Source organism: Ips typographus, linkage group LG9, assembly GCF_016097725.1.
Source record: "Ips typographus isolate SLU linkage group LG9, UJ_Ityp_2.0, whole genome shotgun sequence".
Classification (NCBI taxonomy): Eukaryota; Metazoa; Arthropoda; class Insecta; order Coleoptera; family Curculionidae; genus Ips; species Ips typographus.
In genome coordinates, this window is record NC_138430.1 from 8,713,118 (window position 1) to 8,740,566 (window position 27,449).

General features: G+C 34.0%; 3 protein-coding genes and 2 long non-coding RNA genes across 7 annotated transcripts; 2 read left to right on the plus strand and 3 right to left on the minus strand.

The window, feature by feature from the left end:
- Positions 1-613: 613 nt before the first annotated feature.
- On the minus strand, positions 614-6,738 carry Top1 (DNA topoisomerase 1). 2 transcript variants are annotated; one of them, XM_081987573.1, is made up of 14 exons: positions 6,586-6,738; positions 4,722-5,337; positions 4,245-4,423; positions 4,020-4,190; positions 3,802-3,969; positions 3,649-3,746; positions 3,362-3,600; positions 3,075-3,308; positions 2,798-3,019; positions 2,582-2,740; positions 2,296-2,524; positions 2,042-2,242; positions 1,529-1,736; positions 614-1,474 (listed from the first exon to the last, which is right to left on the minus strand). In XM_081987573.1, exons 1-14 carry the CDS (start codon positions 6,610-6,612, stop codon positions 1,277-1,279), a joined length of 2,949 nt encoding a protein of 982 aa, XP_081843699.1. In that variant the 5' UTR covers positions 6,613-6,738; the 3' UTR covers positions 614-1,276. The 2 variants fall into 2 exon arrangements, with proteins under 2 accessions (XP_081843699.1, XP_081843700.1); XM_081987574.1 differs by lacking the exons at positions 4,722-5,337; positions 6,586-6,738 and adding an exon at positions 4,489-4,642.
- LOC145734296 (uncharacterized) lies at positions 6,128-6,579 on the minus strand. Its single transcript, XR_014179404.1, has 2 exons — positions 6,303-6,579; positions 6,128-6,236 (listed from the first exon to the last, which is right to left on the minus strand). It is a non-coding gene; the product is annotated as an uncharacterized LOC145734296 (long non-coding RNA).
- Positions 6,739-6,964: 226 nt separating the features above from the next.
- p23 (cytosolic prostaglandin E synthase) lies at positions 6,965-9,119 on the plus strand. The gene is made up of 5 exons (XM_081987575.1): positions 6,965-7,124; positions 7,430-7,519; positions 8,021-8,168; positions 8,227-8,401; positions 8,502-9,119. Exons 1-5 carry the CDS (start codon positions 7,111-7,113, stop codon positions 8,588-8,590), a joined length of 516 nt encoding a protein of 171 aa, XP_081843701.1. The 5' UTR covers positions 6,965-7,110; the 3' UTR covers positions 8,591-9,119.
- A 4,794-nt stretch (positions 9,120-13,913) lies between these two features.
- Positions 13,914-15,052, minus strand: LOC145733601 (uncharacterized). Its single transcript, XR_014179238.1, has 3 exons — positions 14,916-15,052; positions 14,574-14,729; positions 13,914-14,517 (listed from the first exon to the last, which is right to left on the minus strand). It is a non-coding gene; the product is annotated as an uncharacterized LOC145733601 (long non-coding RNA).
- Positions 15,053-15,769: 717 nt separating this feature from the next.
- On the plus strand, positions 15,770-26,511 carry Nost (Nostrin). 2 transcript variants are annotated; one of them, XM_081987572.1, is made up of 14 exons: positions 15,770-16,057; positions 18,997-20,351; positions 23,804-23,889; positions 23,951-24,163; positions 24,242-24,406; positions 24,467-24,536; positions 24,803-24,891; positions 24,944-25,079; positions 25,132-25,296; positions 25,402-25,554; positions 25,615-25,767; positions 25,825-25,999; positions 26,054-26,196; positions 26,251-26,511. In XM_081987572.1, exons 2-14 carry the CDS (start codon positions 19,017-19,019, stop codon positions 26,344-26,346), a joined length of 2,979 nt encoding a protein of 992 aa, XP_081843698.1. In that variant the 5' UTR covers positions 15,770-16,057; positions 18,997-19,016; the 3' UTR covers positions 26,347-26,511. The 2 variants fall into 2 exon arrangements, with proteins under 2 accessions (XP_081843698.1, XP_081843697.1); XM_081987571.1 differs by having other exon boundaries at positions 15,770-15,967.
- The last annotated feature ends 938 nt before the right edge of the window (positions 26,512-27,449 follow it).

Sequence of the window (27,449 nt, forward strand, 5' to 3'; positions counted from 1 at the left end):
TTTATTTTATGTAGAAGGAAAAAATCGCTGTCATTCCTCTTGATCAGCTTTTTTTGCCATAATGATCTGACTCTCATAGATTGTCAAACCAGAGAGTGCTTTGGTGTGGGTGGTCAAATAAAGCATTGTTTTGGCTACATTTTAGTAAAAAAATCTACCCTGTAGCTCCCACACAACCAAAGTTATGGTCTGTTGAAGTGAAGAGTGCATTTTTCAAACTTTTTCGCCTTAAGGAGAGAACTTTTTTTTAAAAACTGTACAAGTTGGTCAAATAGAGTAGTGTTTTAGTTTTAGCTACATTTTGGTAAAACCTCATCGTTGAAACACAATACTAAGAAAAAGTGAAAATAATACTTACCAACATACAAAAATTTTCAATAGCTAACACCATAACCCTTCTACTTTTTCATGAATTGATTCTATAGTCATCACCTGACGTCACAACTAGAACTAAAAAGACATAAAAACCTTAACTTGAAACAAAAGTTTACAAAACAAATTCCGAACCTGGAAAAGATGTTTGTTGGCACTACCCATTAAGTAAACACAGCCTGAAAGCAACAGGACAAGTGGTTACAACAGTAGTGGAAAATCAGCAGAATAAATCCACCGATCACTGTAAAACTCATTCATATATTTCAAGAAATCTGTAATATACAGACAGCTACAAAGTTTACGTTTTACTCAACGGTAAAAAGAACTAAAACGATTAAAATCACATACAAAAAAAATCATTACACTCTTACCCTAAAAATAAACTTACAAATTTATATAATTGAAAGTTTACAGAAAACATACGGTTGCACAGTACCTACTAAATGTTAAGCTAAGTTTCTGAACAGTCTCAACTATTAGTTACAATAATTAAAATATTCCTTAAGTTAACGCCTTCACAGTAAATTCACATCTCACGAAAATAAACTTTAATCAAAGGAAAGAATTTTTTGATATGGGGGACTTAATAGACAACGCAATAAATATTAAACTGCACTTGGAAGTCAGGACCAACATATATTTTTTCAGTTAAAATATAAAGTTTCAAGCGCAGTCACAAATATCGGTAATCGTTCAATTTTCATTCTTAATTAAAAAAAGTCATATTTAATTATAATCCTACAAGCAAATAACTTTTTACAAAGAAATGCCTGAAGTTGATACCTAGTAATAAATAAAATTTTCTATTGGTGATATAATACTAAATTTACTACAAAAACTGATTTATTTAAACAAAGATAAAATGAAATGATATAAAAGAGTTAATTTAATTGTGCGCTCACTACTTTATTTTATCGAATCTGTAATCAGGACCGGCCATATCAATAGCCCACCGGAATTTGTCTCTTTGAGTTTTATTGTAAATTTTCTCGATTGGTACGCCGTACTTTTTACACCACGCCACAGAAATACGCGGGTCCAAATAATTCAGTTTTGACGTTCCCAAGGCGATTGTTTTGTTCTCGTCCCTGTCAGTTTCCTGTTACGAATGCCCAAGTAAAATCACATTGCTAAATTAACAACCAAAACTTACCTGAATTTCCAGTTTTACTAATTGTTCTCTTAGACGTTCCAGCTGTTTCTTTTTCTTGTCGTACACCATTTTCTCTTTTACGCTGCCGTGTTTGGCTTCTCGTTGAGCGTCTTTTACTTGTCGTTCTGCGTCCTTGATTTGATCTCGTTTGGCGTCAATTTTTTCTTTTAATTTTTCCATAGATTTTTGATGAGTTTTAGGTACTGCCCTACAAAATTAATTATGCATTGTTGTTCCCATGTATGAGATGAGTAATATATAGTGAGAGAATTATTATGTTCAATTTCTTTGGACGCATATTTTCATGGAGATTGTAGCACCGCGGTTCTATTTATGGTAGAACTCACAACACTGTACATCTTTCCGGTTTGCATTTAAAAATACAAGACTGTAAACTGTAAGTGAGAATCGGCCATATTGATGCCTTCATCACATGTGAGACAGTGATTTGGTTGGTTACGTCATGCAGATGTGATTTAACTTTACAGATACGTGGCCGAAATTAGTTCTTACCTTTGATGGTTACATAGAATAGCCACCGCCCTATTAGCTCTGTTATAAGAAAGAATTTTTTCGGCAACAGAGTCGTCCGCATTGGTTAATTCGTCCAACTGTTGCTGTAGCGTCCACGATGCGTTATACGTACGGAACACTTTGGCCGTCAGGCCCTCCATTAGATCGTTCAGGTGTTTATTCATTATTTGCGTATTCAGTCTAACAAATTGAGACATTAGTAGCGTTTTTGACAAAATGGAGAAACAACTTACCTGTCAAAGAGATCATCCCCCGTTTTCTTGTTTTCCATGAATAACTGGAGATTTTTGAAAACTCGCTTCTCTACCGGTACCTCGTTGTAGTACCGGATCGAATCTTTACCGAGGAAATCGAATACCACAACGTATTCCTTTCCGTCTTTTTCTTCGTGCAACTCTATATGTTCCACACGCAACGAACAACAACCTACCGTGTCGGCTTGATCTTCATCTTTCTCGTTACCTGTATAAAAGATGTTTAAATTTAATTTTAAACCAGAACAGTAATTAAGTTATTTACCTGCTCTGAGAGCCAATTTATCAATAAAGTACAAAGCCACAGCCCTTTGTCGGACTTTCATTTCTTTGGACTTCCAATCCGCCTGATAGTTCTCACGTATTTTGTCGACTTTCTGATGTAGTTTGCGGGCGGTCTCGTATTTCTGCCAATCTTTTTCCCCTAAATAGAAAAAAGTTCAATCGCAACAAAACAAACAACCTTACAACAAAAATTTACCTTTCAACTTTGAACTAGGATTCAACATAATATATTTGACTTGATTTTGAACATTTTCCGTCCAAGACGCCAACCACGTTACTTTGTTGTCGTGCCGAACCTCCTTCCATTTATGACCAGGGGGCGGTACTGGGTATTTAGAACCTTTACTACAGTTAATGATAATATCCTCTGCCTCCACTCGCCTCTTTAGTTTCCCCATTTTTGGGTGCTCTCCACGCCCTGTAAAAAAAAACAATTAAGCACATACTTCAAAATTTGCTACTAATTTCCTAACCTCTAAAAAGACCTGGAGGTTCAATTTTAAAGTTTCCTATTTTCTCTTTATGACCGTCTATTATACAGAAACCGTATTCTTTCAGTAAAGCTTCGTTTTTCTCTTTCAAAGCCAGTTTTTCTTCTTTGGTTTTGTTTCTGTTTTTCTCAGCAAGATCCAAAAAATAGGCATGCATTTGTTTAAAATTGCACTTGGATAAACTCGTAATTTTGGACTTTTCTGCACTAGTCATGCCTAAAATTGACCTTCAAGAGAGAGAGTCATTATCAAGTTAGTTAATACATTACATTTTTGCCAATCGTGGAAAAAGTTCTTGTTGAAAGCATCTTTTGTGGTGTAATCGTGGTCCAGCATTTTTGCGTAAAAACCTGCAACTTCCTCAGCTTCAGGACTAAGTTGCATTTCCTTTCCGTCATAGAAAAATTTGATATTTTTAGGTAAGGGCTCATACGGAGGTGCAAAGACAGGACCTTTGTGCTCCAAGAAGTTCCATTTGACTCCGTCCTCTTTCTTCTCTTCTTCCCACCTGAATAATGTTCATGTATCATCCAATTAACATTTAAATTGGACTTACCATTTCCAGACTTCAGCTTCTTCCTCTTCTTTCTTTTTTCTACCTTTTTTCGGGCTTTCCTCATCTTTAATTTCTTGTTTTACTTTCTCTTTCTTAACCTGAAATTCAACTATTGTAAATAAGAAAATTTCATAAGAGTATTAAAAGACTTACTTTCTTTTTCTTCTGAGGCTTATAATCGTGCTCTTCATCTTCAGAATCATCCCGTTTTTTTTTCTTTTTCTCCTTTTTAATTTTTTTCCTTGAAGCCAAAGGAGCATCATCCTCTTCATCTTCCTCACTTTCTAATTTACGTTTGCTGTTGTTTAATGTTCTAGAAGCCTATGATCATCATTAAGTGTAACTGAAACTCTAATTAAAAGAATACTTACTAATGGAATATCTTCTTCACTGTCATCTTCTTCTTCCTTAATAACAGGCTTGACGTCTTCATTTTGAGACTCTTGAGATTCTGAATTGGGGTTATCATCTTCATCTGCTGAACATTCAAACCCAGATTCATTCCTATCAAAGTGAGAAAAGTTATAATCACAGCTGGAAGCCTGAAAATTAACAAATTATTAAACAATTCTAGAGTGCAAGAATGAATTTTCAACCTGTGAGAGATTATTGTCATATTGAGACAATGGCTCTTCTTTAATGTCAATAATTTCCTCTTTGATCACTAATTTTTCATCATCATCATCAGTGCTAAAGTCTTCCATTTTGCTAGTGGTATATTCAATTGGTTCAGACTTAACATGATCATTGTTAGTTGCATATTTAGATTCTTCCCCTTCAAGAATAAAATAACTTTCAATAATGCTAGGTGATGTTAATATCAAAATAACTTATATTAACCATTGAACAGCAACTCAAAACGCCGTTCGGTTTTGGGGTAATAACTCAACCAACAAAAATTATTCATTACTTAAATAATAAAGTGAAACTGAGCACAATAAATTTTTAAGGTTTAACAGAAGGTTATGAAGGTTACTGTCACTTCAAATCAATCAAATGGAACAGCTGAAGGCATTGCTATAATATGACACCTTATATCTGGTTTAATGATTAATAAACTGCTCTGGAATTACCTTCCTGGTGTTTCTTTTCTTTCCTATCCTTGTCTTTTCTATCTTTGTCCTTTGAACTGCTTGAGTGATGCCTGTCTTTATCCTTATCCCTGTGCTTATCTTTAGAGCTGGAACTGGACTTCCTGTCTTTATCTCCAGACCTCTCCTTGTCTTTTTCTTTCCGGTCCTTATCTCTGTCCTTCTCCCTATCTTTGTCTTTTGATGATGAACTACTTGACTTGCTGTGGCTCTTATCCTTGGAACTCTTTTCCCTATCTTTATCTTTTGAGCTAGAGGAGGACTTTCTGTCTTTATCATCCTTATACTTGTCCTTTTCTCTATCATGTTCTTTATCTTTTGTCCTATCCCGGTCTTTGTCCCTATCCTTATCTTTGCTAGAAGATTTATGAGAGCTGTTGTGGCGACTTTTTTCTTTGTCCTTATCTTTTGAACTGGAATGTTTGTCTCTGTCCCTGCTCTTATCTTTGTCCTTACTGGAGGACTTGTAATCTTTACTTTTGTGTTTGTCTCTATCTTTCTCCCTGTACTTATCCTTATCTCTATGTTTATCCTTATATTCAGATTTATGTTTATCAGAAAATCCGTTCAGGGGGGTGGTGGAGTCATTGCCATTTACCTTTAATAATTAAACATAAAACTTATTATTGATAGTAATATGATAAGTTGCTAGTCTTAAATTACATCATATGTAACAATAATAGTATATCTTGGTTTAATCACAAGTTTTGTTTGTCCTTCAATAACTTTTTAAAAAACCTATTGAAAATATTGGTTCTATTCTTAATATTATCATCCATTTTTTTTTAAAAAACATAATTTTAAATGTCTGGACTTAATGGTAAGTTGCATCACTATGGTTGTAGTTTGTGATTGGTGAAAAAAAGCAGACACAAAACCTGCACATGTGGACTTAGCACATTTCAAACTGCCTAATGAAGAAACCATTCACCTAACTAGCTGTAAGTTGGCAATTCCCATTAAAAAAACACAGTAAAAGGATATTTTAGATAATTTTTCTTAGCATGCACACAAAATTACTTTAGCAGCAACTTATTGCATTTTCTAATGGCAGAGAGTATTGTAATACTTTCATTACAAATGCCATTTTATTTTTATTAATATTTAACAATTATAACATCATAAGGTAATTTCACTTAAAACACACTGCATATGGATAATTTGACAACAATGCACACTTATTATTTGAACAGTGGTTTTCCAGTATAATATGGTTTGAAAATTGTACTTATTTGCCTTTTTGCTTCATGTTTGGACTTTTTTGTGTTCTTCAGAGGCAGAGAAAAGTGAAAAATCCAGTGAGAATAACAGGTTCCAGTACCCTAATTTTAGCTATTTGACCACAATAAGCAACATTTTCAATTAACATTTACCAAAACAATGGAATTAAAACAATAGAAGTATAATTTGGCAAATTATTCTCTTTACTTATCAGTAGTTTCACGTTCATGTAAGCGCATTACAGGATGCTGGCCGACTTGTATAACCAAAGTAAACCTATTGAAAATGTAATATTCTCAATAATGGCTTGGAATATGCAAAATTTAAAATTTGCATATTTACCGGAACCTCATTGCTGATGCTTTTTAATTTTGCAAAATCCGAAAATTCACGCGGTTACCCCAGAAAAACAAAAAAAATGTTCACAATTGCCGTTCTATAGCGAGGTAAGGACGTGGGACTTAGCCGCTGACGCCATTTTGGGACTTAGAAAATTTCGCTTTCGACGATGTCCGTGTCACGAGTAAAGCGGCTTTAGCGTGCAGATTTTCCGTTTTTTGGCTGGACAGATTTGTAGCTAACAAAATTAGAAATTGTTTGGGTCGTTTTTCAAACAGGAAATTACCTCAACTGTAGAGTTTTCGGCCTCCATACCTTCACCGACCACGAAAATTGCACTGCACTGAGGAAAGTAAACACCACACTTCTAAGTTCTACAGAATACAGATCTCTACATTCTCTACGTTCACCTTTCAGTCAGATTTTTTTTTGTTTAGAGATTGACAACAATGACGTTTCCACGTTTTAGGTCGATCAAACAGCAACATCGTGAACTTGTGTATTTCGGGCTGGCTGCAACTGGCAGCGCTGGCGAGCAGAGCAAATGTGATGTCACAATGACGTAACTTGACATTTAACAAATTATATAGTTTTGCCAAATACGTCATCGTGACGTCACATTCACCCTATACATTCCAAAACGAATGCGGCCTGTGTCAACACTGTCAACTTATTAACAGAAGTTTGGCAACGTCGGGTAATATTTGAAGTTTTCAAATTCCGGTTCCACTCCTGTGTGTGTTAACACGAATTCGGCTTTCTTGAAACAAAAAAGCTTTGTGAACAAGGAAATCCATTAACCCAGAAAAATATGACTGATAGCAAGTAAGAAAGACTTTTTAATTACATCTAGAATAGCTTTGTATAAAGATATTCGTAATTGCCGGCCAACAAATAATTTTCCTAGATTTACCACCAACGCCATGTTGTGTAGTACAAATTATTGATTCTAGATTTTTCTTTAATTCCTTTTTATTTGTGTAATTGTTTGTTCTTAGTAGTTCATTTCGTATGAAATAGTAACGAATTGTTAACGTTTACCCTGAAAGAGCCTTTGTGCCCTTTAAAGAGCCCAACAAAGGGAATAATTCCAGTCTTAGGGATAACCTAACCCTATTGTTTTGTTACAGGCCAACACCTCCCCCAGTTATGTGGGCTCAAAGGTCCGCAGTAGTATTTTTGACCATTAATTTAGAAGATGTCAAAGATCCTGAAATAAAGTAAGTATTAAGGCTGCATTATAGTTGATTATCAAATGACACAACATTAATACTTGATAATCAAAGGTGATTGTCAGGGACTAGATAGTTTTCTCTGTTTGCTTGCAATGAAGCTTTAGTTAGTACCAGAGCTTTGTAAACAAGATGAAAGAACCACAGTAAAAGTAATTTAATGCTTTGAGGATGATTTGCATTTTATCCAAATTGACACCCAAGCTGACATGTGCTCATATCTACAGACTTATTGTTTTTCATGTTTTTATGGTTTTAAAGGATATTTATTCACCAGTAAAGGAACATTTTGGTAATTTGGTGAATTCTATCTGAATAGCATTCTGATGTTTTACAGACAAAAGTTATGATCAGCATAGTTATAGTTCTTAGGCTTAAGTTTAATTGGTGGGGAAAGGTACTATTCCATAAACTCTTCCAGTTATTGCTTTTTTTCTTATTTATTAAAAATAATTTATCAGGCAACCATTGCAATAAATATTATTCTAGGTTTGCAAAGGACTCTGTATATTTTCATGGAGTTGGAGGTGTAGATAAAAAGGAATATGAAGTTACCATTCCTCTGTACAAGGAAATTGACCCGGACAAGAGCAAGAGTTTTAATAGAGAAAGATGTATTGAAATCATTTTATTTAAGGTATGTTTTGCCATTTGTTTAGTTTCTTTGCAAGTAATTAAGTCATATAAATATGAAGGCAAATGCTGAAGAGTCTTACTGGCCTTACCTCACATCTGACAAAAAGAAACACCATTGGTTGAAATGTGATTTTAACAAGTGGCATGATGAAGATGATTCAGGTGATGAAGGTTTGGGTGGAATGGATGGTGGAGGCGACTTTTCAGAAATGATGAGACAAATGGGTGGATTAGGTAAGCTTTAAGGCAATAAGATTCATAATAAATTTTGTAGTCACTTAAAGATATTTAAGTAATTGTTTAGGTTAGATTGATTATAATGTTTTTAATTTAGGTATGGCTGGTGGAAAACCAAGTTTGGAAGATCTGGATGAGGGTGAAGGAGGGGACTCCGACGACGAACCCATCCCAGACTTAGAGTAGTGTAGGATATTTTCTAGTTAACATTTAACCCATTTTCTTACTATCTTTTGTATCCTTCTTGGTTGATAGGTTATTCAATAAAAAAGTCATTGTAAAATAATTTCATCCAATTTTAATGAGCAACCACTTAAAAATAGCATATTGTCTTCAGGTATTGCATTATGTACATAAATACAATTTGTAGAAATTTTACAAATGAAACAGTGCAGAGATTGAAATTCACTTTTAAACGTCATCGTTATTGGAACATCATTAAGTACAACATGCACTCCAAGTGGTCAGTTTATAGTAAGAGCTCAACCAGCTTCGAATTTATTGAATCCTGATTTATGTATGTAGTTTTAAAAGTTGTTTTGTATATAGTTACATAAAATCGTTTCACATTCCAAACAAGCGCAATTGATTTAGAATTTGAAACGATTTTATTTAACTGATTGGGTTCAGGTACGGACTTGCACTAATTTAATTATTTGATTGATTTCACGGTCCTGGTTTGATTGTGTTGAATAAATTAAATCTTTTGATACCATTTCTGCACTTTTGATGCTTTATTTACCACCAAAATCAGTGATAAATCTACTCAAAAATCATGCAAAAGTTAGTAAGTATGTTGAGGAATATTGTGTTGTTGCTAAAGAGCAGATTACAAAATGATTTCGATTGAAAGGTTTGAATTATTTTTATAATAGAACAAGTAATGACAGGTAATTATTAAAGCTGCCTAATGCAATAACCGCACTTTGCCATTTACCAAAAGAAGATTACAGCCATGTAATATTAGCAATATGCATGTCAAGTCATATAAAAGGAATTTGTGGTTATTTTGACCTGAAATTATCAATCATTGTATCTATACTATCTACTTGTTTTTTTGTACTCTATTTGAAAGAACTAACATATTGCAAGTGTTAGAGGATGATTAATATGGATGTAAACGTGTAGGTGCATAATATGCTGCCTCTTTCATCAACCTTATGCTTCACAGAAAAGTAATCATACTTACTTAAGTTTCATGTGTGCGTTTAAGCGATTATTGATGTTTGTCGTGAATGGCTTTACTGTTAAATAAAGTGAAAACCACTCAGATATACTCATAAATGTATCAAATGATATATTAATAAGAAGAGAATTGAGCAAAGTACAAACTGAACAGACTTTAAGTGACTTAATAAATTTTGTCGTCAAGAAAAATCACAATTTTTACACTCAAAAATACAACAAATTACGTTGGCATTCTCTAACCTTGGTTGTATAGCTGCTTAATAATAGTGACTATTTTAAGGTGCAATTTTTCAGTTGAACAGACAGTAATTATCCAGCTTATACAATTTAAGAGCATAAAAGAAGCCGAGAATAATCGATAACCACCTAAAAGTAGTCAATAAATTAAATTTCCCATTTTGTTTTCTAAAAGCCGGCAATTTCCTAGTTAGTTATGGTATTCTTTGGTACAGAATAAATTAAAATATTGTTTGGTTATCCACTTTTTTAGTGCAGCTTTTTCTGGTGGTGTAATTTAGCTGTAAACCTACTTTATATTGTGTTACACTATTATTTTTCTATAAAGTGAACTGTTTGGAAAATGAATGAAATTCTGTGCTAAATGGTTTATGAGGGTGGTAGTTCTGTTGCAATACAATCTGATGTAAAAAATGTTGATAGTTTGGCAATACCGCTTCTAACAAACACTAAACGATTCTTTTAGTTAGTAACAGTGCAGAGGAAGCGGAAATGCCGACATTAGTAGCGTTTTTTTTAATTACCTATTAACATGCAGCTTGTTCAAGCCGAAACGAGCTTTTAGTGGGTTCGACCTCAAACCTGGTGATATCAAATTTGTCTTGATCCCACATGTTTAAGGATTAAATAACAGGCAGGGGGATACATTTCTGGCTTCTTCGATGCTCGATCCTGATCGGCGAGGTTCCCCCAATTGTTAATAGCCTGCGAAGTAGAAAGTAAATTTCAATTGCGGCAGGTAGCCAATAGAATAAACAATAGTACCGAGTACATTGCCTTGCGTTACACTCTGTTTTATAAGGCGAGTCCGTTCATCATGAACTCATGTAATTTGACGCGTAATTTTACGGTAAAAAAAGATCCGTTTGTGTTAGTTTCTGGTATTACACTACTTTGCCTTAACAATTAGTGCAAGAACTGGATGGATGCAAGGTATAAACAGTGTTTTCGTGACGATTCTAATACAAATAATTAGTGAAATGCCAAAAGTCAGCAACGGCTCGTTTTAATTTGTTTGACTGGTAAATTAGTGTTGCTCGAACCAATATTTGTGGTGCCTGTGCTATTTGAGGAATTCAAGTCATAATGTCAGTGTTTAAGGATAACTGGGTAAGTTCATCCAGTTCTACACTAAAAAGTTTTTGCATTACCACTAACCAAATCTTCCAATACCACTTTATATGTAAGGAAATCATTCAAAGTGAGTCAGATTAGCTTCCTTATCAATTGCGAATACTCCACGCCTTATAACGGTTCAAAAAACATTTATTAGGTCGAGTTAGGTGTAGCATTACAGAATAAGTAGTGTAGCAGATATTTATCTTCTTTAATATGTGTTACTGGAACTGTTTAGAAAAGATTTTCGATCGATCGATCGTAAATTAATAGACCGAGTCGATATAGCTAAAGTTGGTGCTCCTTTTCAAACCGAAGCAAATTAAGTGCTCACCACTGAAGAGATATTTGACTTTCCCAAACATTTTACAGTTGCTTATTATTGAAAAGTTGAAATATGGTAGGAAATGCACAGTTAATCGGCTCATTGATAAACCGCATTATACACTCCCTTTTAAAGGTTGCTTATTATTATTAACAGTAGATAACAATAATAGCTTGTGTTAGTAATTTTAACTCTACTTACCTACATGCTATTTTTTGTCAAAATTGTTATTTTTTTTTGCTCCATGAAGATTACAATGCACAGCAAAAGACCTTAAATTAGGTGAAATAAGCACAGATGATCCTTGTCCACAAGTATCTTTACTTACTCGATATACTAAATTATTATTTACTATAATAATTAAAGATACAGTCCAGGTAATTACAAAGCCATAGTAAACCAAGCAAAACATATGGAGACACATTATTAAAATTATCATTGAAAAGCTTATTCTCGGTTATTACATAATGAATCATTAGTTTCTAAAAAGGGATGCTAATTCCGTGTATTTAATTGTTTATGTTATTACTGGTATTACAATAATAATATATGGGTACTATGGTAATTCCAAATGTTGAGGCAATAATAGATATTTATGTAATCAAGGACTTTTTAGTATAGAAGCTCTAGTTTTGAAATACTCATGTCTAAATCGTGGGGAATAAAGTACCTATACCAGATCACCATAAACCTGTCAAATTGTTAAGTCAATACACATCTTTTCTGGATCACAACCGTGTTTTTTCATTCATTCAGTTTTTTTACTACTTATACATGTTAAAATAGAAAACTTTCATGCTTCAGTTAGAATTCTATGAAATGTTTAAAACATAACAGCACGTAATATTTGAACGTAAGACTATAATGTTATAACAGGCATTTTTAATTTGGAAAGTTCATTTTCGGTATGTTTCTCACGTAAAAGGCCTCGTTTAACAAATGATTTTTCAGGTCATTTATGTAGGAACTCAACCGAGTATTCTCTTCCTCCTTGTATATAGTAAAACTGAATAATTGACCACTAAAACAAAATTCCATTAACGGTGTATATGTTTTTTTTTTCTGTGCAAAATTGCCCGCCTAAATATCCCTTCAATTATTTATATTAAATTTAAATAGAATGTAAATTTAAGCTGTATCACGTTTTGGTACTAGCTACTATCAACCTGTTGTGTTTGCGGGCTTGTTTAATGACTTGCAGAGAGTGTGTGGTGTTAAAACGTGTTCAAAGATTAAGTTGGGCACGATTTATTTTGAAATTAGGTTCGAAATTCATTTTTAATTACCAGTGGTACATTATGTAACTATGAAAATAAATGAGACGTTATTTATATATTCATAATTTTAAATGAAATGGAACAAAGAGCAATTTGGTCAAACATACACTGATACCTTCCAGCAGCAGCAATTACAGACCAATCACCTCAGAATTGATTATAAGGTGCTTACCAAACATTAATTACGATTTTTTAGCAGAAAAAGTGACCCAAACAGCTTTCAAATTGATTTTTTGCAATTAGAGTAACATGCGTTGTGTGTATTTCAACATAATATGCAAAATTATCTTAAAATGCTACTGGGCATTTATGGGTACGCTTTTTCAGTTTCGTTCCATATTTTATCTACTTCATTGGTGATTAGGTTCGATTTGAAGTTGCATAACATTTAATCTATGACAGTATCAAATAAAAGATTGGACAACTGAACTAAGAGAAATAGGTTTTTCTAATTAGTGTAAAGAGCCAAAATTTGATGAAATCAAGGCTTTCCCATATCAAAACTGTTAAGTTAAAGACCTTGGTGTTACTTCTAATAATTTCACTTTTAATTGGACTGTTCTGATGTTGTTAAGTAGGAAATTGGTCAATTAAAAACAATTTAGACACAATCACCTACGTAAAGTAGGCATCAATAAAACGTAAACCACGCTGGTATTATCATTATGCTAATAATTCTATTTTTTGTTAAGTCATACTATGATATTCTCAAAGTGGGATGCTAAGAATTAACGCCTATGCTTCAAGTTTGTTTAATCGAAAGGATTCTTGATTTGCGAGATTCGCATTTTAAGTAGAAAGTGGTAATTTTACACGCTAAGTACTTTTAAATCGTCTGTTTACATTCGACAAGGAAAATAAATTCTAGAAAGTGAAACTAGATGGGGGATTGTACAGCTACACTTCCATATATTCATTATAATTTATGAAATTAAAACATGGAAATGATTAGTTTAATTAAATTATTTTGTAGCAGTCGGGAAGAGAATTCATTTGGAACAAATACCGGAAAATGTAAGGTATTGCTGGTTGTAATTGAATTAGAATAGGAAATGTAGCTCATATACCATCAGATAGCTTAAGAATAATTAATACCAGGATATGTTTTGTATATTATCACTCAGACGTTCATTTTTCTGTAAACCCAAAACGAATTGTTTGCTATCTACAGAAAAAGAGTACATTTCAATAATAGCCAAGCTTTTCTTTAACACACTGTATATAAATACTTTCTACACATGTTAATTTAAGTAAGAATACCACATTTGTTAGGTTGATTGAGACGATTGATTTGCAAAGATTACCATTGGTTTTCTATGGATATTTTTGAAATTCTAATGCGATACAAATAATCTGGTTTATAGATCACTAAACATTACATAATATTAAGTTTATTATTGATTTGGAACTGAATACTAAACTGGTTTGCACATTATGCTTTTCTAAAACTTAAATTCAAAATTGTCTATAAAAACTTTCCAATTGTTCAATCTCCATTTAAGCAACAAGAACTTTTTACTTTCTTTTTGTTAAATTATACCATTTATGGTTATTATCTGTTTACATTTAATCACGTGCCTATCAAGTCAATCATAGTGGTACAAGTTTCAATTTCCTTATTTATGTTTTTATAAATTTCCTTCCACACTAAAGGATATTCATTCGTTCGGATTTACTGGAACAGTAAACGTAAACATAGGTTTTCATCATTCCATTACCTCTGGTGGCAGGTACGAACAGATTGCACGAAGTGGAGAAATTTAGAAAACAGATGCTAAAACATGTTCTAAATTTAGTTTCTCACTGAATAACGAAAAAGTGGTTAATATCATTAATTGTTCTAAGGTCTAGAATTTCTTAAGGTTCTTTGCTTGTATTTCTGACGTCAATGAGCGCATTTCGTTGCCGTTTGGTTGCCAGATGTTCTAGTCGAAAACAGCCAATTTGCCCAAATTCACTCATAATGTCGTCTGAAAGTTTGCATATCATTTAATAGTTTCTTTTAGCATTAAAATTAAGCTATTACCGATCAAACCTGTTGACTTTCTGCCCGACCTTTACCAAACAGATCTTTATCAAAGTACATTCTTAAACAGGTGGTTTTATTTACATTATTACGACATTTTAAGGTGGACAGTTAAATCCCAGAATAAACAAAACAGTTACAACACTCGTTACTTGCCTGGAATACATACGTGGTTTAAGTAAAAATTTAGGTTTATCCATGTACTACTTTTACAATCCATTATGTCAGTGGATAAGTTAATATGTTGTTTAAAATCTGGTTTATTTGTTTTGTATTTTTTTGAACATGTTAGCAAGTACAAAAAAAAGTACAAAACCTTTCCTCTTTGAAGAGATTATTTACCTGTCAACATTTACTTATATAATCTTCCTATGCAGTTATCAGCTTTTAACTAATTTGTTGATTAACTTTATGGTCGTTTTAAGTTCCAAGCACGTGTTGTGGTTAAGAAACTATTATTTTTGCCATTAAGAATGAATTAAATAACGTAAATAAGGAGTAAAACGTTTTGTTCCTATTTCAGGCTTCTTTTTATTAAGGCAGAACAACACATACAGGTGTGGTAAATCCAAAACCGACCATAGGAAAACTGTGTAACTGACAGAGAAACGTAGATAATTGCATGCGCGGGACAAAGACAAAAAACGAAAAAAATATCAAGTAGGCCATATTTTCAGCGCGCTGTTGCCAAAATCCAGCACCGTCGACAAAATTAATTGTCGACAAAATTAATTGTCGACGGTGCTGGATTTTGGCAACAACGCGCTGAAAATATGGCCTACTTGATATTTTTTTCGTTTTCTGTCTTTGTCCCGCGCATGCAATAATGTACGTTTCTCTGTCAGTTACAGGGTTTTCCTATGGTCGGTTTTGGATTTACCACACCTGTATAGATTTAAACTCTATGAACGACAGATCACAGACTATAATAATCTAATATTACTCTCAAAACAAATTACAAATTTACCTATCTAATCTGTACCTGTCTAATATTGCCTCACAGTTTTTGGGATAGAACAAACAATGGTTAGCGTCTTTTCACACATTTTTTCCCTTTAGGGTAGTTTATCTGTCATCCGTGTAAATTTTCCTCGTACCGTTTTACTCTATCTCTGTTATAAGTAAAGGAGGAGGTACACATGTGATAATAATAGCATGGAAACACTACGAATTTTTAACTGTGTGTGTCGCTGCGTTGGTCGCAAGTGTACAGCCGATACTTCTCTCGGAAAACGGAAATTACGATATAGTGTCGGGGAAAACAAGTTGCGGGAATTATAGACAAATCCGGCCTTTTATGTGTGTCAATCAGTGCTTAATTGATTGTTTGTACGCTTTTTGTGGTGCGAACCCAGTTAATAGTGTGTTGTGTCAATAAAGCTATTTCGAACCTGGTAAATTAATACACCTACCAGAAAAAAACCCAGCAAAAATGTTGCCCAGTGATTGATTGACGTTTTAATAACCCATGTCGAAACGATTTGGTATTACATTTTTAACTAGCGCTTTCATACTGTTCAATTTTTGCTTGTGCAAATATTGTTAGTGTCAATATCTCTAGATGATTATATTTAAATAATCACAAAACAAGTTTTCTTGTATATTATCGGTTCAAACAATTTTATTTATAGGTAAACATCCTAAAATAGTTTCACTGCTAAATATTAGCCGCTCTAGTAGTAAATCAATGTGTTTGAAAACATTTATTACTTTAGCCTCTAAATTTATTCTTATTTCTTATTTCCGGATTGGATCTGACATTTTCTAACTATAGGCACCTGTAGAAGCACTAAAATAGCTCCTCCAAAGACTTTAAATAACAATTCCAGGTCCCTTGCATGCTTCCTGCTGATTCAACCATCATCAGTAACAGTAGCCACTTTCTGCTACAAAATAATTAAATTACACTAATAAAAATAGATCTTTTGTTCAGAACTTACCAAACAAAAAAGCCTTTCTAGTGGTCCACAAATTTATTATAAAATTGACATAGGCTTCTATGAAATAGTCCTAAAAATTTTTACAAAATTGCTAGCATCCCCTAGAAGCTTTGTGCAAATGCCAGAGACTTGAATACCTACCAAAAAGGATCAGAGAAGAACTAAACCTTCTGAAAAATGTTATAAAGCCTCTAGAATGCTTTTGGAAATTCCGGAAACCACTAAATAGTAAGAGAGACCTTCACAGAACTGCCAAAAGCTTCTGCAAGTGTTATAAACCTTAGATGATTTAAAAATGCTAGAAACGTTTAAAATTATTTTGAAAATGTCTGAGAGCCTCTAAAGAAAACGTTTCAAACGTTGTCAGAAGCTTCTCAGAAGATCTTAAACTTTTAGAGAATTTTTTAAGTGTCAAAAGCGTCAAAAACTCTTTTCTACTTGAGAGTGAAAAACTGAAGCCACTAGGAAGGTCGCAATTATTGCAAGAATGTTCTAACTTTGCCAGAAGCCTCTAAAATTATTTTGAAAATGCCAGAAAACTCTAAATACTATTGAAAACCTTCTAAATGTTGCCAGATGCCTGTACAAGAACTGTAACGTTCTGGGAATAGTTTGAAATTGCCAGGGACCTCTAAAATCATTTTAAAAATGCTAGAAGGCTCTAAATACTTTTGAAAACCTTCTAAAAGTTGCCAGAAGCTTGTACGAGAACTGTAACGTTCTGGAAATAGTTTAAAATTGTCAGAGACCTCTAAAATCATTGTGAAAATGCTAGAAGACTCTAAATACCATTGAAAACCTTCTAAAAGTTGCCAGAGGCCTGTACGAGAACTGTAACGTTCTGAAAATAATTTAAAATTGCCAGGGGCTTCTAAAAAATCATTTTAAAAATGCTAGAAGGCTCTAAATACTTTTGAAAACCTTCTAAAAGTTGCCAGAAACTTGTACGAGTACTGTAACGTTCTGGAAATAGTTTAAAATTGTCAGAGACCTCTAGAATCATTTTAAAAATGCTAGAAGGCTCTAAATACTTTTGAAAACCTTCTAAAAGTTGCCAGAAACTTGTACGAGAACTTTAACGTTTTGGAAATAGTTTAAAATTGCCAGGGACCTCTAAAATCATTGTGAAAATGCTAGAAGACTCTAAATACCATTGAAAACCTTCTAAAAGTTGCCAGAGGCCTGTACGAGAACTGTAACGTTCTGAAAATAATTTAAAATTGCCAGGGGCTTCTAAAAAATCATTTTAAAAATGCTAGAAGGCTCTAAATACTTTTGAAAACCTTCTAAAAGTTGCCAGAAACTTGTACGAGAACTTTAACGTTCTGGAAATAGTTTAAAATTGCCAGGGACCTCTAAAATCTTTTAAAAATGCTAGAAGGCTCTAAATACTATTGAAAACAATCTAAAAGTTGTCGGAGACTTGTAAAGAAATCTTAAACATTCTGCGAATATTTTAAAGTCATTTGTAAATTCCAGAGTGTTCTAAGAAAATCTCAATTCTTCTCTCCCCCAAGAGTTCTCTAAAAAAAAAAAAAAATTATTTCTGTATATAAACAGTGTTTTTTTGTGAGATTATTAACCTTCAGACAGAATCTGAACGGTATCGTATACTTTAGTGATAATTTTTTCATTTACCCTTAGAACATCATCAGCTCAAACATTTCTACTTCTGTTACATTCAAAGTGGCCGCATTTTTGCAAATAATTATACCAAATACATATGTATAAAGTTAGTAATTACTTGCAGCTTAACTGTTAACAATTCACCTGTTAGACACTAATTTAAATGAAAACAATTTCCATGAGCACAATTCGCAGTATAAAAATTATACCTTACTCGCATATGATATACTAGACGCAAAATATATCGGTGTTCAAGGTTTGTTAGCTTTTACATAACTTGATGTTTATTACGTGTAAATATAAATAAGAAATCCGATTAATGTTTGCGGTAAAAACGTCATTTATGATGCACGCAACGTCTTTAGAATTGCCCTTTACCATTAAAGTTATGTAATCCTTGATTTGCGTTTATGTAACTGAATTTCTGTTTATATTTGTGTGCATAAAGTGAATTTACCGCAAACTGAAAAACATTAAATGACCTTTAAACAAAGTTTTACACCTGAAACCATCACATGGTACATAGTACAAAACCATTCGAAAACTGTTTATACGGGGATCGCCACCAAATTTGCGTGTCTAATTCGTATTAATTTAAAACTTTTTCCCACTCAAATTAGTAAAGGCAAAAATTATTTAATTTCCTGTCTTTGGGAGATTAAATTGGTTCAGTAAATCAGTGTTTGAGTTACGGTAACCGCGATTTTTGCTCTTATCGAACGATCGATCCTCGTATACTTAATTTAATGGAACGAGCATCCACGTCAATTATATACCATTTATTTGTTTCGCTCCCATGGGTATGTGTTCGGCACATTTTTGCTGGTAGTGCGTTCGATTACAATACAAATTCGCAGTGACAATGTAAAAATCAGCCATGAAAAAAACTTGCAACAAGCTTAAAAAAGACTGGAACGAAACAGTGCCAAAGGTTAAAAGTGTGTTCAGAAAATCACCAAGCATGGAGAAAAAATCTAAAAGATGTTCAGGTTTCTACGACTTTCAAGAAGCACAATCCAACTTTGAAAAGGGCATTTCACAAAATAGCGTTTACCTGGATAACGACGTGTCCAGCCCTTCCAGTGAAACTGATCCCGAAGAACTGTACGCCCATCCAAAGAATATTGACCGCAATAACAGCAGATTTGAGTATGACGTTCCCAGGATAAGTTTTAAATTTTTTGAAAAAGGTTTTGTGGAAGAAGATCACCGGAACCAACCAGACGACAAGCCAGTTTTAGTGAGGCACGTCAAAAAAAGTGAATTCCACATTGTCCTGCAACAACCAACAGACATTACTGACAATCACGTGAAGTTTTCATTTCAAAATTCTGAATACGATGCTTTGAAAACTCTATCCAAAAAAACGGGCAGTCAGTCTGATATTGTGGAATATAGAAGCCAACCGAAAGTTCCTATAACTGTAATGAAAAGTGGTAGTGACCCTAACTTGACATTCACACTAAACGATGATGATGATGATGATGACGGTCTTTACAAAATTCCTAGATGCCTAAAAGTCCAACACAGACTGTCCAGATCATTAAGTGATTTTGATCCTGAAAATACCAACCTGGACATTTCAAAGTCCCCTCAATCCAGCATAGAGCACGTCTCTTGCAGCCAAGTAGATATAGCTAGACAGAAACTAGCACTGGATTTAGAGCAGCAAAACTGTGGATCTACATCATCAGTTAGAAGCAGAAGAACAGCTTTGTTTGGCAACCCAAAGAAAGTGGTACACTCGTGGAACAACTTTAAAGCCAAAATCAGCCATGTTATGTCAGAACAAGCAACCCACCAAAGAGTGGGGGCGTTCAGCGACAAGGACAAAATACTCATCAACGTCGAAGGACTGTACAAAACCTCTAAAAGTAAATGCAAAAAAATGTTACAGAGCACCGGCAAGTTGTTTACGCCTAAACGGAATGGATCTGCAAAAGACGAAGAGGAATCAAACACGGAAAAATCTCCAGGCTCTACAAACAGCAACCAAGAGAAACAACCTAAAAGTGAAAGGATCAAGTTGAAGGCTAGTGACATTGAATACAAATTTGATACTGATGAAGCTGAAGATGCTGATCAAAACAGTGATAACTGTTCGCCTATGGAGACTTTTAAAAGTGAATATAGTGATGTGGGATCCAAGGATGAGTTTGATTTAAACACTATCAAGAACACTTTTAAGAAGAAGTTGATTCGCACTCCGGAGGTAATGTATTTTATTCCCTGAGTTGTTGGTGTTTGTGTGCAAAGAAATTTGGAATGAATGCAAAAATTTGGTTTCGACAATTATTACAAACTATTTCTTCAGCTACTGATTCTATCTAAAAATGAAAGTAAGAGTTGATTAGGAGTGATATAAAACCTAAAAAAATCACAAAGCGTTACCGAATATTGAAATTTACTTTTCACCGGTTGTGAATAATCAAAATATTCCTCATTGAAGTCTAATCGATCATACTTTTAAATTCAATGAATCTTATCATTTAATGAGAACAATAGTTTGATTTCGCGGACAAAAATTGTAATTTATCAATAATTGTCGACAAAATACAATACGAATAACTCATATTAAGTTATCGATGAATTATACACCAAATGTGGACAGATTTCTCTATCACGCTCCACTTGCGTCCACTTTTTCTTTCCATTACATCTAACCTAACTGCTCAGCTAATTAACCTTCATATAATACAGAAATAAATCATCAGGAACGAGTCATTCTTCCGCAAGAAAACTGTAGTCGTTTATATTGTAATTATTGGTATGGTCCGGTGATTTATAGTATTGGGTAAAAGCTGGTTTTTGATAGTTAAAACAAGCTACATACAAATTATTAACATTAGTATGTATATTATGCGGAGACAACTTTTTGATTGGTTGTCAATTAATTGGTATCTAATGATTTCCTGTAACCTGGTAAAACAATGGTGATTGTGTGACAAAACAGCTGGATTATAATGGGTTTGGTTATCTACGCAAATTGAATAGGCTTGGTATAACAAAAAAATTACAACAGGTTATAATATTTAAATGTTGACACCTAAAGAACCAAAATTTTAAAAAAATACTTATAATCGAGTTCAGTTTTTTCCTAAAAACGAAAGTTTATTAATTAATGTTAATAGTACTCAATTAAATAAATCTTTATGTATTTCTTTATAACAAAAAAGACTGATCTACCAATTACCGGATACATTTCCATCAAATCAAATATAATTTTACACCAACTGAACCAGAACACATTATATCATTAGAAACTGTTGTTCTAGTTACACTGAATGAAGCGATTAAAATGAGAAAAAAAAACGAAAAAAAGTGTTGGATTTTACAGAATCGATTATCTACTGAAGAAAGGAGAATTAAACAAAATGTTTGGATTGGGTTGCCAATTGTAATGAAATTAGGTTGTTAGTAAAAAGTTGATTGACCAAGGACAGTCTAAAACTAATAGTTTTTTGGTATACATTACATTCTGTTATGAGTACAAATGGAGGGGTAGATCGCCAAGGTAATTTGGTGTACACACTCGAGGTAATTCGAGGTACTACGAGGCATTTTGAGATATTTATAAGGCATTAGAGAGTATTTTGAGGCATTGTCTGTATATTTCCAAATGTAGTGTATTAATATAACAAAATTGACTGAAGATTGAACAGAACAGCATAGGCACATGTAATTATTTTGGTAAAATCTTTGTTACATAATATTGACTTGAAACAGTATTTATTACAAATTATTATAATACTTTACCAATTTTTCAACATTTGAATTGACATTTTAAAGTCACTAAAATGGCCTAAACAAAGTCACGTGAAGTGTCTTTTGCAATTTCAACTTGTACAATTGTCTAAAATAGTCTAAATTTAATTTACCAAATGATCAACATTGAATTACATTTTAAAGTCACGTGACTGTTTTTGACAGGTTTCAGTTGGCTTTGACAGTGTTGCCACCTCTAAAATTGCATAATCAAAGTCACGTGATGTGTCTTTTGCAATTTCAGCTTGTACAATTGTCTAAAATAGTCTAAATTTAATTTACCAAATGATCAACATTGAATTACATTTTAAAGTCACGTGACTGTTTTTGACAGGTTTCAGTTGGCTTTGACAGTGTTGCCACCTCTAAAAGGCATAATCAAAGTCCCGTAATGTGTCTTTTGCAATTTCAGCTTTTACAACTGTCTAAATTTAATTTACCAAACGATCAACATTTAAATTACATTTTAAAGTCACGTGATTGTTTTTTTGACAGGTGTCAGTTGGCTTTGACAGTGTTGCCACCTCTAAAATGGCATAATCAACCATTTTTCACTTCAAAGTTCTAAAATTTCAAATTTACATCCTGTTCAACTAGAATTTATGCGTAGAGTAGGAATATTCAACCTTCTAATATAGAAAAAATTCTACGCTCGTTATAAAGGTAGATACGCTTATTTCCATATTATCAAACAAAATTTATGAAGGTAAGAAGTACTAAAAATTGGTTTGAATGAAATGAGTTATGGTCTTTTTTCCCTTGGTAAAAGCTTTTACGCCTAGTGAATACCCATAAACAGAACCCATAAACTCGCAATCCACCTTCATATGGTTCTCAGTTATTCGTAATTATTAGCGTAATTTTTATGGCATTTGCTTCTATCCATTTAAGACTATTTTAATGTAGTAATCGAGTTTCTGATGCCATTCTAAAACAGTGTAGTGGTATAAAGCAAACCAATTTAGTTGGCACTTACGTTGTTGTACGAGTTATTTTAAATATTCTTGTGCTTCTTAAAATGTATGACAAGTAACGAAATAATGACGTAACTGTCATTTGCTCTTGTTTGTATCTTATATACATGTGTGGTAAATCCAAAAGCGACCATAGGAAAACCGAGTAACGGACAGAGAAACGTAGTAGGTAATTGCATGCGCGGGAGAAAGACAGAAAACGAAAAATATATCAAGTAGGCCATATTTTTAGCGCGCTGTTGCCAAACGCCGTAAGTATTCAATACCCTCGACAAACTTACTTACGGCGTTTGGCAACAGCGCGCTAAAAATATGGCCTACTTGATATGTTTTTCGTTTTCTGTCTTTGTCCCGCGCATGCAATTACCTACGTTTCTCTGTCCGTTACACGGTTTTCCTATGGTCGCTTTTGGATTTACCACACCTGTATAAAAAAGTGTATTTGATTAAAATCCTCCCAACTAAATTACGCGAGGTGGTTTGGTGCGCTGATCCGTAGCGGGTCGCTTCAAGAATTTGTTATTGAGAAATTACACAGTATGATGACCTTTTAACTTAAAAAAAAATGAGTTTAAATGCCCGCAAAAAGTACAAAACTATCGATAAATTATAATGGAATTACAATGCAGCCGCTATTGACGTTCTTATAAAATTAAATTAGCTAATCAGAATCGCGTAATCCGATGACAAACAATACAAACTGAAAACATTCTATTTTCTGATGAAGCAAGGTTTCCGTTGCACGATCATCATGTTCAATTTAACCACACTGGCCATTATGGCACGGTGATTTATTCTCGGTTAAGTAAGGTAAATAGCCCCGGTTTACACCATATGATTGATGGTATTGTTTTTGCTTGGGTGGGGACCACCTTTTAACAGTTTTAATTGCAAAGTGTAGCTAATATTACTATTTATATTCCAGGGACATCATGGATTTGAAGATCTACGACGCTACGTTAAGCAAGGGAGTGATTTTTGTAAGGAGTTGGCGGCGATTTTGTACGAAAGGTAGGAACAAGCAGAAAAATGTTTTTCAATTTTTTTTTAAGGGGTTTCTGGTGATTTTTAGGGCGGAAGCAGAAACTCACTATGCCAAAAGTTTATCGAAACTAAGCACAAAACTATCTCGAGCTTGTAAAGATGGCGTTGGCGAGGTAAATGAGGCATGGAAGGCGGTTGCAATAGAGTTGGAAGCCAAAGCTGAAGCGCACAGAATCGTTGGAAACGCTTTACTAGAAGAAACAGCCAAACCTTTGAGGACGTTGACCGAAAACCAGCACAGGTAGTTAATTGATTCGTTCAGTGAAAAACCACTACTTGATGAGATTTTCCTGAGACTGATTTTTTATTTTTTGAAAAGATCTCGAAAACAATGTGAGACAACTGTGGAAAAAGCTGCCAGAGTTTTAGCAGACTGGAGAGCTGCGGAGGCCAAAGGAAAGAAACAAAGCCATTCTTGTGCCCGAGATAACGAAAAGTTACAGGACGCCGCCATTATGGATACGACAAAATTGGGAAAACAAACGTAAGCCTATAATATTGATCTTGAAAGGTTATTTTAATAAAAAGTGAAACTTGTTTGCAGGCTTTCAAAGAGTTCAAGTCTCATCCAGTTGGCTAATCGACAAAATTCCATTGAGAAAGAAAACGCCAAAGTAAGTCAACTGTGATCGTATTGCAATTGTAATTAATTAACGGTCATGGTTTCTTCGGTAGGTTCAGTGCCATTCGGTATTGTTTTTAACCTGTTGGCTTATTTACATTAGGTTTAACTGAATCTATTGTTTTTTATGTCTGTAACCGAGGCGTTACGTTGAAAAGAATAGTGCAAGAAATCCAACCAGATCTACTGTTATTATCTTCAGAATAGATGATTTTTAAGTTGTTCTTCTAGAAAAATATATTTGTTTCACTGTTTTAGTTGGAATGCAAACGAAAAAAGGCTGAAGATGCTGTTAAAAAAGCGGATATCGAATACTACACTCTGTGCGTTAGGGCTGAAAGAGCCAGGTACCTTTTTTACTCTCTTCAAAATCAAATGTTATACTTGAAATGTTTACAGGTTGGAATGGGAATCTTCAGTTCTGAGAGGAGTCAATACGTTCCAGCAACTGGAAGAAGAACGGTTGAATAATCTAAAACTAGTCCTGACATCGTATTTGAGGCACGTTACAGAGTTACAACCTAGAATCATGGAGGTAATGGAACGAAACTATCTAAAAACAATTAAATTCATTTTTATTGCATCAGGCAACTGAAAGGCTGAAACCTCCGATTAGTACTGCGGATCCTTGCAGAGATTTAGGCACATTCCAGAATTTGAGGCAAACATCTCAGAACCTCTCTGAACAACTCTTACCCGACTTTTATTGTGAACATATTACGTTGGCTATGAACAGAGAACGACGAAAACAGGTATAATGATTGTTACTCGAGTCTTTTAACTTAACGTTGTTTATGTTCTGATTGTAACAGGCTCAATAAACTGTACTGACCAATATTTTTGTTTATGACTTTTAGGCGTTAATCAAATTACTACACCTAATTCGTTTGGACATTGAAAGAGAGCGTAAATCTAAGAACGGTTTGGAAAACCTGTCAAAAGCCATCAAGCAAACACCAAATTTTGGAAGTGACGATTCTCAACAAACTGTTGTGGAAAAACTCTATCACGTATGCTATTATTGATTCAGTATAGTTTTTCGTGTATTATTGGTTTGGATCACCCTGTAGATGAAATCTATGTTGACCTACCTGGAAGGAGCTAGATATAAAGTACAAAGCGCTCTGGCCGAGCTGGACAGCCGACCCAGAACTGGACATCCTTTAGCACCTCATATAACAATAACCCGAGACAAGTCTGGATTGCAACAAAGTGTGTTAAAAGTGAGTTTTTTTTCCACTTTTTTCAATGGTAAATTAAATTGTCTTTTGTTAATTCAGGTTCCACATTGGTTGCAAGAAGAATTTATGATAGATGCAGACCGAAGTCCTGTAAGTGAAAAATCAATAGAATCAGCCCGATCGGACATCAATATCAATGAAGCTGACGATTTAGACGATTGGGCCCTAAGAGGGGATGCTGATGGGAATTCCAATCAACCTGACTCAGACTTTGGTATGAAAGTATTCACCACTGAATTAATCGAAACTAATAGTTGTTTTCATTTAGATGAGTTTTCGTCGCAATGTAGCAATTCAGATCAGCCTACAGACCCTGCCAATGTACAACACATCGCAAGATGCACAGCCATATACGCTTACACCCCTAATCTACCTGATGAGTTGGTATTAAATCCTGGAGACATACTAAAGGTAATTATTACAATTATGTTATTTCACTGCTCAATTCTGTTGATATTTTAAAAGGTATATCGACAACAAGATGACGGATGGTGGTTAGGTGAATGTAACGGCAACGTTGGAATATTCCCTGCAACATACGTGAAGATCATGCCCACTTAGCATTTACACTTGGTCAACCATCAACAAGACTAATCAAAGATATTATTGATATTAAACGTAAGATTAATGATGTTTATTCACACTCGTATGAATGGTAAACTATAAGTACTCATGTATAAACTACTGTAAATATTTTAATAAATTTCATTACCTGTTTCGGTTTTAGTTGCTCGAATGTTTGAATATTTGCCTTTCTGTGCTTGAAAATTACTCCTGGAACCAAAAGTTATCTTCTACACAAGAAGTTATCATAATGGTGAATGCCTTACAATGTATGAAATTTTCCAACAGGTTAAGTTACTATTTTCTTTCCCACCCATCGTCAGATTGGGGGTTAAAAAAGAGATTTCACCAAATCTGACATCACAAGTGGCAGTTTATCGTATTTAAAAAAAAAACCTATTAATTCGTCACGGACCATCGTCCCAACCACGCAAATGACAGTAATCTTCCACACTTAACATTGTTGTCAAACAATGTATATAAATAGGACGGCGCTGTTTCCCATGAGGGGTGCATCCGTTGTGCCCCCTCGTTTCAAGTGGGGCGATATTTTTCAGCGACCACTCCGACAATGCCAGAAACATATTGCTGCATTGGACGGGAGTGTGGCTTAATAATTAGGATAAATTAATGGGCCCTTTGGGCAACCCACCCTTAAATTGTATAGAGGATTATTTCCGACACATAGATGTCGTATTGATTATTTAAATATCATTAACAAGTATCAGTTTATACGTGCTTGATGATCCATGTTATCTAAAAAGAACGATGAGTGATCCAATCTTGACCAGAAAAAAATTAATATAAACTCCCAGAGCCACTATACAACTGGATGACAACCATGATGTTTGTTGTGCAACATCTGGTGGTATTTGTAGATATCAGAGGATTGATATTGATGAACAAACCTCATCATTTCAGTGCTAACCAAATAATGCAGCATATCAATGGGCAGTTTCTAGACTTGTCGACTCTTAGTTTTGCATAATGGCTTAAACCAATCTGTGACCCAACTAATGTGGTTAACCACCAACCAAATGCGCCATCAATAAAATTAGTTCCACTCTAAAAATTGCAAACAAACAAATTCACACATCCTC

Excerpts from the sequence above, each read along its gene's own strand:
- Nost (XM_081987572.1), top strand. The coding sequence starts at position 19,017 with ATGAAAAAAACTTGCAACAAGCTTAAAAAAGACTGGAACGAAACAGTG. Across the intron at positions 24,164-24,241 it reads TTGACCGAAAACCAGCACAG|ATCTCGAAAACAATGTGAGA; the intron begins GTAGTTAATTGA and ends TTTTTTGAAAAG. Across the intron at positions 25,080-25,131 it reads TACAACCTAGAATCATGGAG|GCAACTGAAAGGCTGAAACC; the intron begins GTAATGGAACGA and ends TTATTGCATCAG.
- p23 (XM_081987575.1), top strand. Across the intron at positions 7,520-8,020 it reads GTCAAAGATCCTGAAATAAA|GTTTGCAAAGGACTCTGTAT; the intron begins GTAAGTATTAAG and ends ATATTATTCTAG. Across the intron at positions 8,402-8,501 it reads GAGACAAATGGGTGGATTAG|GTATGGCTGGTGGAAAACCA; the intron begins GTAAGCTTTAAG and ends TTTTTAATTTAG.
- Top1 (XM_081987573.1), bottom strand. The coding sequence starts at position 6,612 with ATGGAGGCCGAAAACTCTACAGTTGAG. Across the intron at positions 4,424-4,721 it reads AGAAAAGAAACACCAGGAAG|GGGAAGAATCTAAATATGCA; the intron begins GTAATTCCAGAG and ends TTATTCTTGAAG. Across the intron at positions 2,741-2,797 it reads TCCTAGTTCAAAGTTGAAAG|GGGAAAAAGATTGGCAGAAA; the intron begins GTAAATTTTTGT and ends TTTTCTATTTAG.